This window comes from Paralichthys olivaceus, chromosome 5, assembly GCF_024713975.1.
Source record: "Paralichthys olivaceus isolate ysfri-2021 chromosome 5, ASM2471397v2, whole genome shotgun sequence".
NCBI classification, from domain to species: domain Eukaryota; kingdom Metazoa; phylum Chordata; class Actinopteri; order Pleuronectiformes; family Paralichthyidae; genus Paralichthys; species Paralichthys olivaceus.
In genome coordinates, this window is record NC_091097.1 from 9,038,774 (window position 1) to 9,053,054 (window position 14,281).

The window sequence follows — 14,281 nt, forward strand, 5'->3', positions numbered from 1 at the left end:
GAGGGGGCAACACGAGAAGAAGAGCATCCGTAACTCTATAGAGCCATTTAGACACTTTTAGTTTATGTGAGGTCTGTGTTTCTGTCAGCTTGTTTTAAATGTATTCTGTCCTAGAGAGTCAAAATACACAGAAGCTTTATATGCATCTTTAAAACGTACAATACGAAACTTTGGCCCGAAGGGGTCTCTCAATCAAAATAATAACAAAAGACTTAGTTTGATGGGGTCATGAAGCAGTGAGGGATCATGGGAGTTGTCTTCACCACCATTGCAGATGAAAATCTACAGGACGTGATTCAGGCACAATTCATTTTCACGTATGAGGTAATGTAACAATGGTTCATCCGCGTTACGCAACAAACAACAAGGAATAATCATGGTCCATAACAAGTGACCAATACAAACAGTGGGAGGACAGTAAACAGCTCACTGGCTGATTGGCTCACAGTGTGATATACAAAGTTTTAGCAGAGAAAGAGAAAGCAACGGGTAAAGCAGATACGCCGCAAATAAAAGGCGACCAAAAATGAAGTCTTATTAACTTGCATAAAGAAACTCAGAAACCTCCAAAGAGTACCTTTAAGTAAAAGTAGGTATTTAGCTTGTAATGTGGGCAACCAATTAACTCAAGACCAATCAATCAATTGCTAATAAAATAAATAAAACAATGGTTATATGCCAAAAAGTAAAAGTTGAAAACAAGCAAACACATTTTTGGACACATATATTTAAGTGCAGTATACTTGTTGTTACTGTACATCACTGTTTGTGGGTTCATTAAGCTGCCTCTGGACAGGTCACACGCTGACAGAATCAGGCTGATTCCGCAACAACCTTCGGCAGGCATGTTGCCAACACTGATGGTCGGAAACCACAGCTGTCAAAACTTCCAATCTGGATGTTGTGGAGTGAGAGATACAGGGGGACATTTTTATAGATATCACAGGGACCAAGTTTCAACCCCTTATCTCGTGAAAAGCTCCCGCAGGAACAACCAGCGCATACATAATGAGAAGTGTGAAATAATGAAAATGTAACATCACGACTCGTGTACAGGATATAAGAGTGATAAGTGTTTTCTCTCAAGTGGGAGAGAAAAGAAAATCATCTTGTAGAGCTGTTATTATTGTAAAGGGGTAACAGATTAAATAAATTCAACAAGAGCTGTTTGAGAAAAAAACTGTTTTGATTTAGTCATGCTACAGATAAAACACTGTCTGTCCCTGTCCTCCTCTAATAACAGCTGAACTCTGGGATTGAACAGGCCAAACACTGATGAAAATGCTCATTTAATGTTAAAAGGCTGACTGCCAACACTAATGACTTCACTGAAATGTAGCTACGAATCACTGAAATAAATGAAACCCTGATAACTGGCAATGGAAAAAAAACACACTGCTCCAGTAGAAAAGCAAGGTATTTGCAGACAGCATCTGCAGCATCCTTTTGTTGTTGTTGTGTTGTTGTTGTTAAAAAAACACCCTTAACAAGATCATTACTGTTCTAATATCATTTCAGTTAAGTGAAAGCCAAAACACGATTTGCGTTGCTCAGACTGGGAGCCTAAGGTTTCCTAATGATCGTGTAATGAGGAGCAATTTGCAGTAAATCTTGTCATCGTTGCTGGTTAAATAAGGAGCAGCACTGTTATAGTTACTTCTCCTTCTACAGGGCAGGATTACCGAGATTGCTCTTACACGTATTTGTTACCTGCACTCTCGGCAGACCTGCTGCCAAGCCTCCTGAAGTGTTAGTATGCTGCCATTCCTGCATCAGACGTAGCCAACAGGCCAACCTAACAAGCACCCCTCCCACAGGAACACATCTGTTGTCAGACTAGTTGGGCGCAGGCAACGAGTTATCAATCAAAGTGGTGAATTGCATTCTAAACTGAAATTCATTTGTCACTTACATCACATGATTAAATGATCTACCACAGCAGACAGACAGGAGCGGTGGAGAGGAGTCGGAAAAAATAAAAGACAAGGGGGAATGTTAAGGAGAGAATGCATATTCAGCTCCACGAGGCAAACGGAAGTGACAGAGAAATGAGTGAGTTCATCTGCTCCTGAAAATAAAGCACGCCTGGCACAGAGTTTAGATGCACTTCACTCAGCAACAACATTTAATGAGTTGTGACTCAGTTTTCGTGATTTGATATTAAATCAATGCACTAACCTTGATATTTGACGGTAAAGTACAGTATAGAAGCTTCCTCTGAAGCATGCAGAGAGGCTATTAAACCACACAGGTGGTATGTTTGCTGGTGACAGATGTTGGGGGAAGGCTGGGCCGCAGAGGGAGCTGGGCACCAGGTGATTAGAGCTTAAAACTATGCAGCACCAGCTGAGGCCCTGGAAACAGGAAACACAAAGCCGAGGACCTGTCAAAGGTAACGGAAATTTAATCCGTAGGGGCTGTAGCTGAGAACGCAAATGTCTACGTCAGTTGCTCTGAAAAATGGTCCATTATTGTCGTAACCCTGTCCAAGTGAGCCCATTAGAGAATACAATGTCTGCAGAGCGAGTGGGCTTGTTGACATTTGACGGACACATAACAAAAAACAATGGAGAACTATCTCTGGTTTAAGACAGGGATTTTCCTGTTGTTGTAAACACTTCTGACTGGGACAATCTCATGCTGCGTTCTTTAGGAATGAATGAATGAAAGGCAAACTCCAGAGGAAGTCGGCAGACCCAGTTGTCTGGAAATCTTCCCAGTCTGAAAACAGCTAAAGAAGGGAACATGCAGTCAACGAATAGAAAAAGGCTAAACTGTAACAAGCAAAATATCATTGTACTGGATCTTGTGGCCCCTCAGAAAAGAAGCTGTATTCTCTTGTGACCTGGTGCATTAATGATACGCACAGTCACAATAGTGACTTTCTTCAAATCATTCGAATAATTTTCCTCTTCAATGGGAATTAGCCTGACAGTTTAATTGGAAAAGAGCAAGAGACAAAAAATACCTTCACAAACTGAAATAGAAATAAGAAGGGATCAATCATAACAGCCAGTCATTAGCCGAGATGAGCCTGACAGTGGCTGTCACTGCCGATCGGTTGCCTTGGCAACAGGTCAGCTGTTTTACAAGCAGCAGTTAGCCAGCTACCCCCCCAACACACACATACACACGTTTGACACAGCCGGTGACAGATGTGGCACAGGCAGGGCAGAAGAGATTACAAGTTGTCGAGTCAACATGACTCAGATCTGCGTTCTGATGCTGATATTCGTGAGTCACGGTGCAAACTCTGCTCTCTGTCATGTGGCATCAGAGGTAAGAGAAAGGAGAAAAGACAAATAGAGAATCAGAGGATCTGGAGGTAGGTGGGGAATTTTCCTGTGGCTGCCTTGCACGAAATGGCTTTTACTGTAGAAGCCTGTGAAGTTCAAACCTCCAAATTCAACTCAATTCCTTCGTCTTCACATCGTGTTTTGCGATCTTTTTCTTTTGTGATATAAAAACTAGGACAGAGAGATCAAAAAATGTACATGTTGAAACACTGTCACAAATACAAAAGATGCCATTTTCGTTTTCTTTGAAGTTAAAATCGCGCACGAATCATGGAGGAAACCCCCGCACCGAGCCTGTTCAGAAAGGGCTTTTGTCGAGCCTGTTTGTGATCCAGGAATGAGTGGGGTGATGAGCGGCACACAGCAGTCCCTAGTGGGATGTTAGAGTAATTGCTTGTTACACTATTTCCCAGGGGACATCACAAAGCGTGCTGTGGGGAGGGTCTCCAGCAAAAAACAGTGGCCCCACCTTCTGCCTCACGTCTCCCGTCACCCTCTGCTGCCTGCCTCTTTGTCTCTGTCACACAGGAAGGGATAAGAAAGTGAAACTTTTGACTTGAGTATATGGCTCTCTTTAGAGTTAGAGTGCCACCCACTTAAAAAGCAGATTATACCGATACTGCTACTCCTTTAAGGGTCACAGGGGGAGCTGGAGCCAGGCCGTGGCTGAACCCAGAACCTTCCTGATGTGCCACAACAGAAACCCTACTTTAGCTATTTGTTGTATAATGCATTTACTGTGAGAAATATGTTGCACAAGGACTCATTAATAATTTTAAGGGGTTTTTGTTTATGGCAGGGCTGCAGGTTTTGTTATAAAACAGAGAGCTCATAATCTCACATCAGGTTTGGTCATTAGTGCTGATACGGTTTGGGAATCTCTGAACGTCAGATGTAAATAAGAGATGATTCGACTGAATGTAGCTGAACAGCAGCTCATTAAAAGGATCTTAAACTGAATCATCCCCTGGTGAAATCTTTACCTTGTATGGTTGATTTAGCTTTTATTTTCTAATATGGATTAGAATATATTATTAAGAACATACTGTTCCTGCTTTAAACAGAAAGATGGTCTGCTGCTGTTGTTCGGTACAAACAAATAAAAACAGAGTTTGAAATAAAACTACAGAAAAGAGCTTTATGTGAAAAAGTATCCAATTAACACACAGAGATCTCCGTGTGCACACGTTAGTAAACTACCATTCGCTATAAAAATAGACTTATTTAACTGCTCTCCCTGAAGAGAAAAGATTTTGTTAAGGAATTTAGGTCACAACTTACAGTAAAATGTTCATTTTTGTTAGGTTCTCCTGGAAGGATGGTTTTAAAAACCTGAAGCTGGAGGAGAACCACTGATGTAACAGACTTTTTTTTGTTGAGCCACAGTTCTTTTTGCAATGTAAAAAATTAGCGTAGGTTACATTAGGTTACTAATGTTATTATTATCTTTTTAATTATTCCAAAAATTTACAGGCAAAATATCCCATTCCAAATCAGGCAGGTTTAGAACAACCACTGAACTAACTAGTAGTAATAATTCACGGTGGCAGAATCTTTGTCGACACATCATGTGTGTTGTTGTGATCCAACAAGTATTCACAAAGCAGCAGGTTAGATTGTATAGAGGGCAACTGGAAGGCATCCCCCATGATGAATATTTGCTAATTGCTTTAATTTGTATTCACTTACAGAATTGTGTTATGATAATGTTGCACATTCTGCAATCGGCATCATCATTCCAAGTCCTTGAGCTTGTGAAAAGCCTTTTAACAAACTGTTGTGTTGTGTAACGTTGACCCTACCTGACTCATAGAAATAGGTTTTATTCGCAGATCCGGCTTATCCATCCCTTCCTGCTCTCGTGCATCGATTGATTAGCTGTTCTATACACCACATTAGCCCACACACTAATGTATGCCACATCACGTGTGTGAGTCAATGTTTGGATGCAAGATTTTCCATTCACCCATCGCCTGCCCATTGATCTTTGTGCACATGCGTTAAAGGTGTCACCTCATTCTCTTGCTTCTTAAAGCAATACTGCATTCTCATCCTCATCCCTCCCTGTCTTGCCTCTTTCCCTCTCCATTTACCGTCTAAACCGGTGCCGTCCGTGTTTTGACCGTCTCATTTGGGTTGCAGAGGGAAGGGCGGCCATACAGATGGATGCGTGGGTTTTCTGTGGCAATGTGCTGCAGGTGAGCGCAGGAAGAGCAGCCGGTTGGCACGAAAAAGAGGAGGAGGAGATGACGAGTTAGACGTTAACAAGCTGTCACTGCCAACACAACACGGCGCCCACTGCAACAACAAAAACAACAGAGACAACCCCCCTGACAAGCCTGGTGTGATAAACAACAACCAAACAGACGTCCACTCTGTTTTCACCCACAGAGGAGAGGTAACAAACCGCAGGTCGGGCTTGTTAAATGGAAATGAATGTGTTGAGATCAAAATGAGACCTAAACGTTATAAAAAACCCGACTTAGTTTTAGTTGGTGAATGTTAGAGAAAAAGCAGCAAAGGTTTCTGTCTCCTTCCAGACCTCGATGTCTCAGCTCATTCTTAAATGGCTTACTGCAGCAGGACCAGGATTAGTGAATGTTGCTGCTGCCACATCCACACTCTTTGGATGCTGCATTCAAGATCAATCAAAACCAAAGAAATAAGGTTCACATGTCTCTTGTTGGAACTTTTGTTTCTTTATTTCAGTAATCTAAGACAATAAGTTACATACTTACACACAAACTCTGACATCTCCTAAACAGGTTTTAATTTTTAATCCATTCTCCCTATGAGGGTTTGCAGAGGGCCTGGAGCCAATCCCTGCTGACATTGGGCAAGAAGCAGGCTAAACCCTGGACAGGTGGCCAGTGTATCACAGCGCCAACATACAGAGACAAACAACCGATCACTCTCACATTCACACTTGGCCAATATTTTGAGGTTTCTGGTTTAGACAGCGCATTCCCGTCTTCCATTCACCGTACACAGTTTACACTCTGACTAATAACGTGAGAACTTTTCTCCCAACAAAGCCCAAACAGATAAGTTTTGTAGGTGTTTTAGGTCAAGAGAACATTTTCGCTCATCTGTATTAACAGCTAACTGCTTATGAATGCAGATAAATTAATAAACTAATTGCCCACAATGTGTTTTTTTTCTCTCGATGGAACGTTTACCTGCGGGCAACCAAAGCCTGCTCAAGAGTGATTGGTCAAATCAAAAGACCAGAAGGATTACAGCCCCAACACCTTGTCCTTCACCTACAGATTCGGCATATTCACATGAAGAATCTGTTCATAGAGATTATAATCAACTCCAATCTGCATGCTTTTGTGGGAGGAAACCAGATTATCCAGAGAAAATACGCAGAAATTGAGAGAAGATCCAAACTCCACAAAGAAAAATCTCTTTCATAAAACTAATAAAGATAATTAGTAAAGGTTGTAGCACTATGTTCCTATCACTAAAAGTAAAGTGCCATGACCGTATTTTTAGACACATTGTACAATGGGATAAATAGCTGCCGGGCACTGATGCACAATTGCTAACATCCCCCAATCACTCAGAGCACCAAGTAACATTTAACAAAGTAAATGTGACATTTTATGATGAGTCCTAAGGGCTATCTTACTGGATGTTTTCCTTCAGTTCTCAGACCTCACACTGCCAATCACGCCCATGGGAAATCTGTCTCTCTGGACTAATCCACATAGACTGGTTATCATGCCTTATGGAGCTTAAGCAGGACTCCTGTGGAGACCCAGCTCCAGAAAAGTTAGAATAGAGCCACCATGTAATATTAATACAGACGTCAAGACATGTCTCTATTTTAGTGATTGTTCCGCCTCTTTCATCCTGCCACCTGCTGGCTCAATGAAACGGAAATCTGACAATGGTTAAGTGTTCTGCCCCACAGCCCCAGAGCACTTGGCAGAGCGGCCCATGGCTAATCCAGTAAGCAGTAGCACTGACTCACAACTAGGGAGGGGAGACGAAGAGACAAAGGAAGCGACAGAGAGCGAGAGAAGCTAAGTAAAGATAACTGAGAGCCACAGACAAAACTGGGAAGACAGAGGCTGGCAGAAAGAGGTTGATGAAGAGGAGACAAATGGATGGTTTGTACTGGTGAGGAAGAGTGAGTCAGGAGGTGGTTTATACATAGGCAAATAAACAAAACAAAGAATTAAGGAAGACTTAGGCTTTGGGGCCATGGGCTGGGTGAGCGATGGCAATGAGGAAGTCAGAGTGTGCAAGGTGTCCTATCAAACCCATTTCTCACCTGCAGACTGATTAGTGTTTGTGAGTAGTTGTTTGGTTATAAATAGTCTTTGGAGCAAGTGTTTGACAGGAAGGTGTCAAAGATTTGAAGGCAGGACATAAATCTCACCGGAAAACTCCAGAGAGACAAACAGATGGATCTCCCAAAAACGAGGAACTATTTCATCAGTCAGCGTCCCTAAAGATCAACCGTCTCTCACAGCCTCTTTACGCTGTCCAGAATCTTGCTCATACCTGGCACTTACACAAAACTGACCTCTATCTGATGCTTGAAGCCACTGTCTTTACACATCTCTGTTTTTACAATCTCAAAAGCAAAAACCCTCTCCCCAATCTCTCCATCTCGGCTTCTTTTTGGCCGCCTTTTCACTTCACTCCGAGTTCTGACGGCAGATCTCTTCATGCTTCGCTGGACGCCTTTGAGATATTTCAAGTTCCCACTTAAAAGCTTGTCAGTCACTCACGGCATGTTCTCAACTTCTTTGTTTCTCTTAGACTCGCTCCACTCTTAACTGCATCCTTTCTATACAGTTCCTCAAAATGCAACACTCGGACAACCTTTAATTACAGAAAAAAAAAAATCATGCAACTGACATCTGGTTATGACCTGCTGTTCCTCTCACCCTCCAGCCAGTTCGTAGCAGATGTTTGCAAATGCTCCATTCTTTTTTCCCCATCTGTACCTCTAGCTACAGCTTGGCCTCAGCCTCATCACCCACCACCACCCCACACTCAAACTATTTCAAGCTCCACAAATCCCGTCTCCCCTTTCTTCAGCGTGGATCCTACAAAAACCTATATCTCTGAGGTGACCTGCAGCTAACCTCAGCATGGAACTTTGACCCAAATGCGCAGTGGATCACTGGAACATAAAGCCGTCACTGGGCCCAGGGATAGAATGAAGGAGGCACAGAGCTATGGCTCAATCATGACCTGAAGCTGTGTGCAAATAGCTCAGCCCAGGCTGCTTTAAATCAGAGTGATCATTACTAATGACTAGTTTAATGATTCTGTCTGATCCTGTTGCTCATCACTGCCACCTCCTCTAGTGATATCTGACTTTCCCAAGTGATATAATCCATAGAGACATAATGTATACACGTAAAAATGTTTGAGCATTTTTATGATAATCAGAATGCATACCTCTGCAGGAGGTTACTTACAAAATCACATTTGAATTAACCCATATTTTTATTTGGATCTGCACCAAATTGTGCACTTTCATAAATATCACCCAAACATGTCTGATTTCATCAAGATCTATAAATCTTTCTCTAATAAATCATTGAAAATGTCAAAACACCCTATGTTGCAATGTTAGTGGAAAAAAAGCCTGGCCCTGATCGGGATCTGCACCAAAATTGTTTGAGTTCTTTCCTGACCTCATATCCTCATTTTTGGTCACAGCAGTAAACCCACTGTACACTACACTGGCTCAGCACCAAGCACTGTGCCAGCTGGTGAACGTAGCTGAGCATTTAGCAGATTTTTCCCTCAGGACTTGGTAGAGACAACAACAGCGTTAACAAAGAGTGAATATTGGGCTTACAGTAAAACCATCATCCCTCACGTGTAAATAAGCAACGGGTTTGTTAACATGTTTGCCATATAAACATAAAAATCAGGATCTGTCCATGTTCTGCTTCCATGGAGCAAAGAAATCAGTGACAGCAGGTATGAGCAAAATACTTTTCTTTTTTTTTTCTAAATTCTCTTAATTCCCTGTTCTATGGCTGACACTCATGTTTAGCAAATTTCTGGACAGAAAAATTGGAGAGTGAGTCAGTCATACTGCAGAACCTGTACATATTTATGCACTTTTGTTCTGTTTTTGTTATTTATGTCTCTTCATTTTTCTAATCCCTGTGAAGTGAGTAGGAACAGCTCCATGCTTGTAGTCCTGTGTGGTCCCTGAGTTTTGACAGTGGTGCCAGCGATCCCTACATGGACTTTTATGGTCCTGACAACAAATTGCATCAATGGCTTATGTAAAGCACTGTTATCCACCAATCAATTCGGTCAATATCACACTATACAACCAGTGCGCTGTTCAAGAAATCATCCAGTGATTCCTTGGTGAATCTCCACATTGTGTTGAACTCACCACATGAACATAAAAATCAAAGAATATCCACTATGCTTTTCAAACCAGCTATAAAAGACAACATTTCAACCAACAGATTGTAATTAGTGGTATTTTGAACTGTCTGATGTTGCTGGAGTGTTTTACAAATTTGTAATTTTAATGCACTGTGTCACTATGTGCAACAATTAAGTTGAATTTAATGTGCCGAAATGTCCTTGAACAAGACAGTGAGTCATCTCCAGCTTCAGTCATGAATGTCTCTTACTGAACTCTGGTGTCCTTTGTGGGGGGATGGCAGCGGAAAGAGCTTCCTGATGAAGATCAGTGAAGCATCACATGTTGTTAATATGATTTCATGTGCGGTGCATCCATTGGAACATCTCAAAGTGCGGCAGCAGAGGTAAAACAATTTTTCAAGAAAATTGCCACAGCTCATAGATAGTAGATCCAATGTGTTGCCCATCCCCACAGTCACTGTGACAATGCAGGAGAGAGAGAATCTATGAAGCGAAACCATCGCAGTGGAGGTTAGGGGGAACTCTCAGAAATACTGCCACCACAGCCCTTCATCTTCTCCTTTCTCTTCACGACCAATTTCACCCTCACATCTCGCTTTTCTCCTCCGTGGTTGTGACAAACACGGCAGATCCCGAGCTCCAAGTTCAACCTGTGCCTGGAGAAAGGCGAGGGTTTAATCAGAGACAGCAACATTCAATATTTCCAGCTTCTCAATTGTGAGAATTTACTGCTTTTCTGTTTGATACAGTTGTTAACTATACAGGCTTTTCACAATGGAGTGCAGTCTATAGATGTCACCTTGGGCACTAGAAAAATCACAACCATTTCATCAATCTGACCCTAAAAGCTGATGATTTGAATCCCCGGCTTAAAAGTCCCAGACTCAACTCGTAGCTTGTTAGCTGAATCACGACACAGAGTGGCACGACTCTCAGCTCTGGTGCAAAAAAGTCAGCAACGCTACTTTTGAACCAGCCCAGACGAGTGTGACTCAGTTATTGGCTGACGGTTTCTGGGCTGCAAGATGCACACTTTTATAGTTCTGTGTGTGGAAATTGTCATGTAACACATACCAAACAAACTCATACAGCTGCTACTAGAGATATTCAAATGTGATTGGTTAAATTGGAAATGGAATCGAGAAGGCCCCAAAATTTTGTCTAATACCTACAGATTCAGCATATTAGCATGCAGACTATAGATTAAACCCCTACGAGTGGGGTCAAGTGGCTAATAAAGTATAATGCAAATGCCAGAAATTGAATCCAGGGCTGCATGCAAAACATGCACTCTACCACTGAGCTACATCTCATATGTATGCACATCTAGTGAACTGCACTTTGTAATAAATGGGTAGAGGCCATGAAAATTTCCAAGTTATGTAGCTAGGATTTCTTGAAGAAAAAGAAAAACATTATCAATTCCTCAGGCATTATCAACTAAGACATTCCCACTCACATCCTGATTCACATACAGCCCAAGGATTTTTCATCTATTATCTTATATTTTAAAAACTATGCAATTAAATAGTCCAAAGAGAAGGTATAGTGTTATATTAAGATATAGCCACACAAGCGTCCTCCATCATGTATGCCTACACCTCCATATGGCTATGATCCATCACCACGCACACTATGCATGCCTCTGCTCAACAGATGTAAGGAATCCCTGTACAAATGCAAATGTCAGCCGCTCACTTTTGATCTCCCACTGCTGATTCTCCAGCTGTCTCGAATCCTTTAAACTCATTTTAAGAAGACAATGGCGTAGGTGTGTTTAGAAGAAGTAAATGTGGAAAAGTAATTTATGCAGGAAAAGTTCACTGTGTTTTAATCTCTGTCGCTGCTGCTTCGCTAAAAGTTAACACCTGAGTGTGTGTGTATTATGCTGACTTTGTGAACCCTGCAACCTTCTGGCATTGATCGCAAATGCGCACACGCGTATGCGCACGCACGCACATGCACGCACACACACACACACACACAAACTCTCAATTCAGTGATAAGATCGAACTGAGGGCATGATGAATAAATAATGGTTTAAACTCTGGAGATTCACTTGACTAATTAACGGGGGGGGGGGGGGGGGGGGGGTGAAATATTCTTCTCAAGAAGCAACAACACAAGAGAGCAAGAGGAGGCCAAGTAGTAAATCACGGATCAATGCACATATAGACACCAACACTCTCTCTCTCTCACTCACACACTCATGCAACACACACGTACGCTCGTGCACATCCTAAATTGCGATTCAGTGTGCTGTGAAGCGAAAGACAAAAGTGGGGAGGAGAGGTTTTGGCCTCTATTGACTCCAAAGACTGTGGGCTAATGAGAACTCTAGCACACGGGCACACACACACACACACACACACACACTCATTACCGTCATTTTGCTGTGTCAGTGTGCAAAGGCGGCGAGTAGGTCATCATAAACAAATATCTAGAGAAAGAAATCCCCACTTGCTTGTCAGTGTCCTTATCACTCTGTGAGCTTTGTGGCTACCGAGCTGCACGCACACACATGCACGCTCACTGTCACTGGGGTCATTAGAGTGGTATAATTATGAAGAATAACTAGTCTAGCTGGCCCAGCTGTTCTGCTCACATCGTCCAACTAGATTCCACAGATCGCACACTGTCACTGAATACGAGCAGGCGACAGAGGTTCAGAGAGTTGGAACAGGGAGTGGCAACGCTGATTGACTGGGGGCTTTTATTTTGGCGTGCTGACATCTCCCTGGAAACAGACATGCTCGATATTCAAGGGATAGCAGGAGCCAAACAGTGAATCCAAATTAGCTCCAACAGCAACAAAAAAAATCACTCTCGCAAGCATCAGCATATGAATCAGAGTGGCAGCAGAAGAGGCAACAACAGAAATCAAATGAACTAAAACTGACTGGCTACAAATGACTTAAAAAGTCCCACAGGGCGCACGGGAAGCCATGACAGAGTTTGTGAAGAAGCTTGTCACGAGTGAGGCACCGGCAGCAGCCGCAGCTTGAGTCCTGGAGGAGCCACAGAGCTCCACAGCCTTTGAACATACAGGAGGCAGGCAGAGGCAGACAGCAGAGCTACGTGACTCTCATGACAATAAGTGCAATCACACAAATACACAAACACACTGTCACACACACGCACCCAGAGAGAGTCCCTCAATGCTGCAAGTTATCAAGATTAAATACCACGAGCATCCAAGCAAATGTGCCAACTCAAAAAAAGATGCCCTGAAACAAAGTGAGAGGGGGGAAAGGAGACAGAAGAAGGAAAAAAGAGAGGAAGAACAAGCGGGACCCGGACACAGAACAAGGAGACGGGACCACTGATGCGCTCCCACCTGAGGGTTTCCCAGTATCCTCCATTAGCGTTCCTTTCAGCCCTCTACGCCTCGCCCTTTTCACGTCTGGGTCAATCCATGCCTCAACCCAACTCCTCATTCATCCCCTGCCTGCAGTCGCCACTTCACTGAAACAGTGCCTTAGATAGAATAGTGTGTGGAAAAAAAGAGAAACAAAAGAGTAAAACAAAAAAAATTCAAAGAGTGGGAAGGCAGGGAGGGACAAAAGGATTGTGAAAGTGATGGGAGAGAGGAGTAGTATGGGAAGACACAGAGAGAGAGAGAGAGAGAGTGTGTGAGAGAGTAAGGCTGCCAGTTCTGAACATTGTCTCTTTTCTCTCTGTCTGATTGTGTGTCCCTGACTGTCGGTCTTGCTCACTCCTCGCTCTCTCTCAATTTCCCTCATTATGACGACGGATGTGGTCGTGCCAAGCTCGCAGGAGATAACATGGTGGCTGTGGTCCTGAAACACCTTGCAGACTGGCCGCCTCCTGCTGGCCACTGACTGCAGACCTGCGTGCGCTGGTCCTGTGCTGGAGGCCATGGATTGAGCAGGAGTTTGTTCGTTTGTGTGTGTGTGTGTGTGTGTGTGTGTAAACGTATTTGCATGTGTGTGTGTGTGCACGAGCGTGTGTCCTGTCAGCTAGCCAGAGCAGCAGATTACTGATGCTTCACTGGCACGTCCCACTTCATCCTTCTCTCCTGTCGCCCCGGCAACACCTCCGCTCCCTGCCTACTTCCCCCATCCTCCCCCTCCGCCTCCATCTGCCTCCACTTCTCCCTCCCGACCTCTCTCCCCGCCTCGCCCCTCTCTTAGTAACCCTGAGAAAGAGTCTTTAAATGTAATTTCGTCCATCTCTGAAATCTATAGTGGCAGAGCTTACTCCTCGCATGCCCACAGGAATAGAGAAGATCGTCAATCTCTGCGTCACGACCCTACTCTAATAAAAAGAGCCCCATCAAAGTGGTGTATATACACATAATGCCCCCAGGGTGCTTCCAGGCTCAGTTACAGCGAGCCAATCACAGGCTGAGGGAGGCGAGAGGATTTGTGCATTAATGAGCACCACTGGGCCTGAGCTGAGGTCCACGTCGACCATGCAGCAACCACGGTTCAGATCAGAGGTGGATGAAGGCGAAGGCTTTCTGCTCTTCCAGCACAGAGATCTTTAATTAACATGTTAGACCGAGTCTGGATATGCACCTGTGGGGGGTCATGAGAAGCAGTGAGAGGTCAAGGCAGCCGTCAAGGTGATGACCCCTG

At 43.4% G+C, this 14,281-nt stretch overlaps 1 protein-coding gene across 16 annotated transcripts in view; it reads right to left on the reverse strand.

Annotated features, from left to right (window-relative positions):
- The window catches only part of srcin1a (SRC kinase signaling inhibitor 1a), a 103,471-nt gene that overhangs the window by 53,065 nt on the left and 36,125 nt on the right, over positions 1–14,281 (reverse strand). Inside the window, exon 1 of one of the 16 annotated variants that reach the window (XM_069525718.1) lies at positions 13,018–13,323. The exons of 14 other annotated variants lie outside the window; for them this stretch is intronic. In XM_069525718.1, coding sequence (XP_069381819.1) covers positions 13,018–13,117 — 100 coding nt within the window. In that variant the 5' untranslated portion in view covers positions 13,118–13,323. Of the gene's footprint in view, positions 1–13,017; positions 13,324–14,281 lie in introns of those variants that run through there. One more of the 16 variants, XM_069525721.1, reaches the window with a different exon arrangement.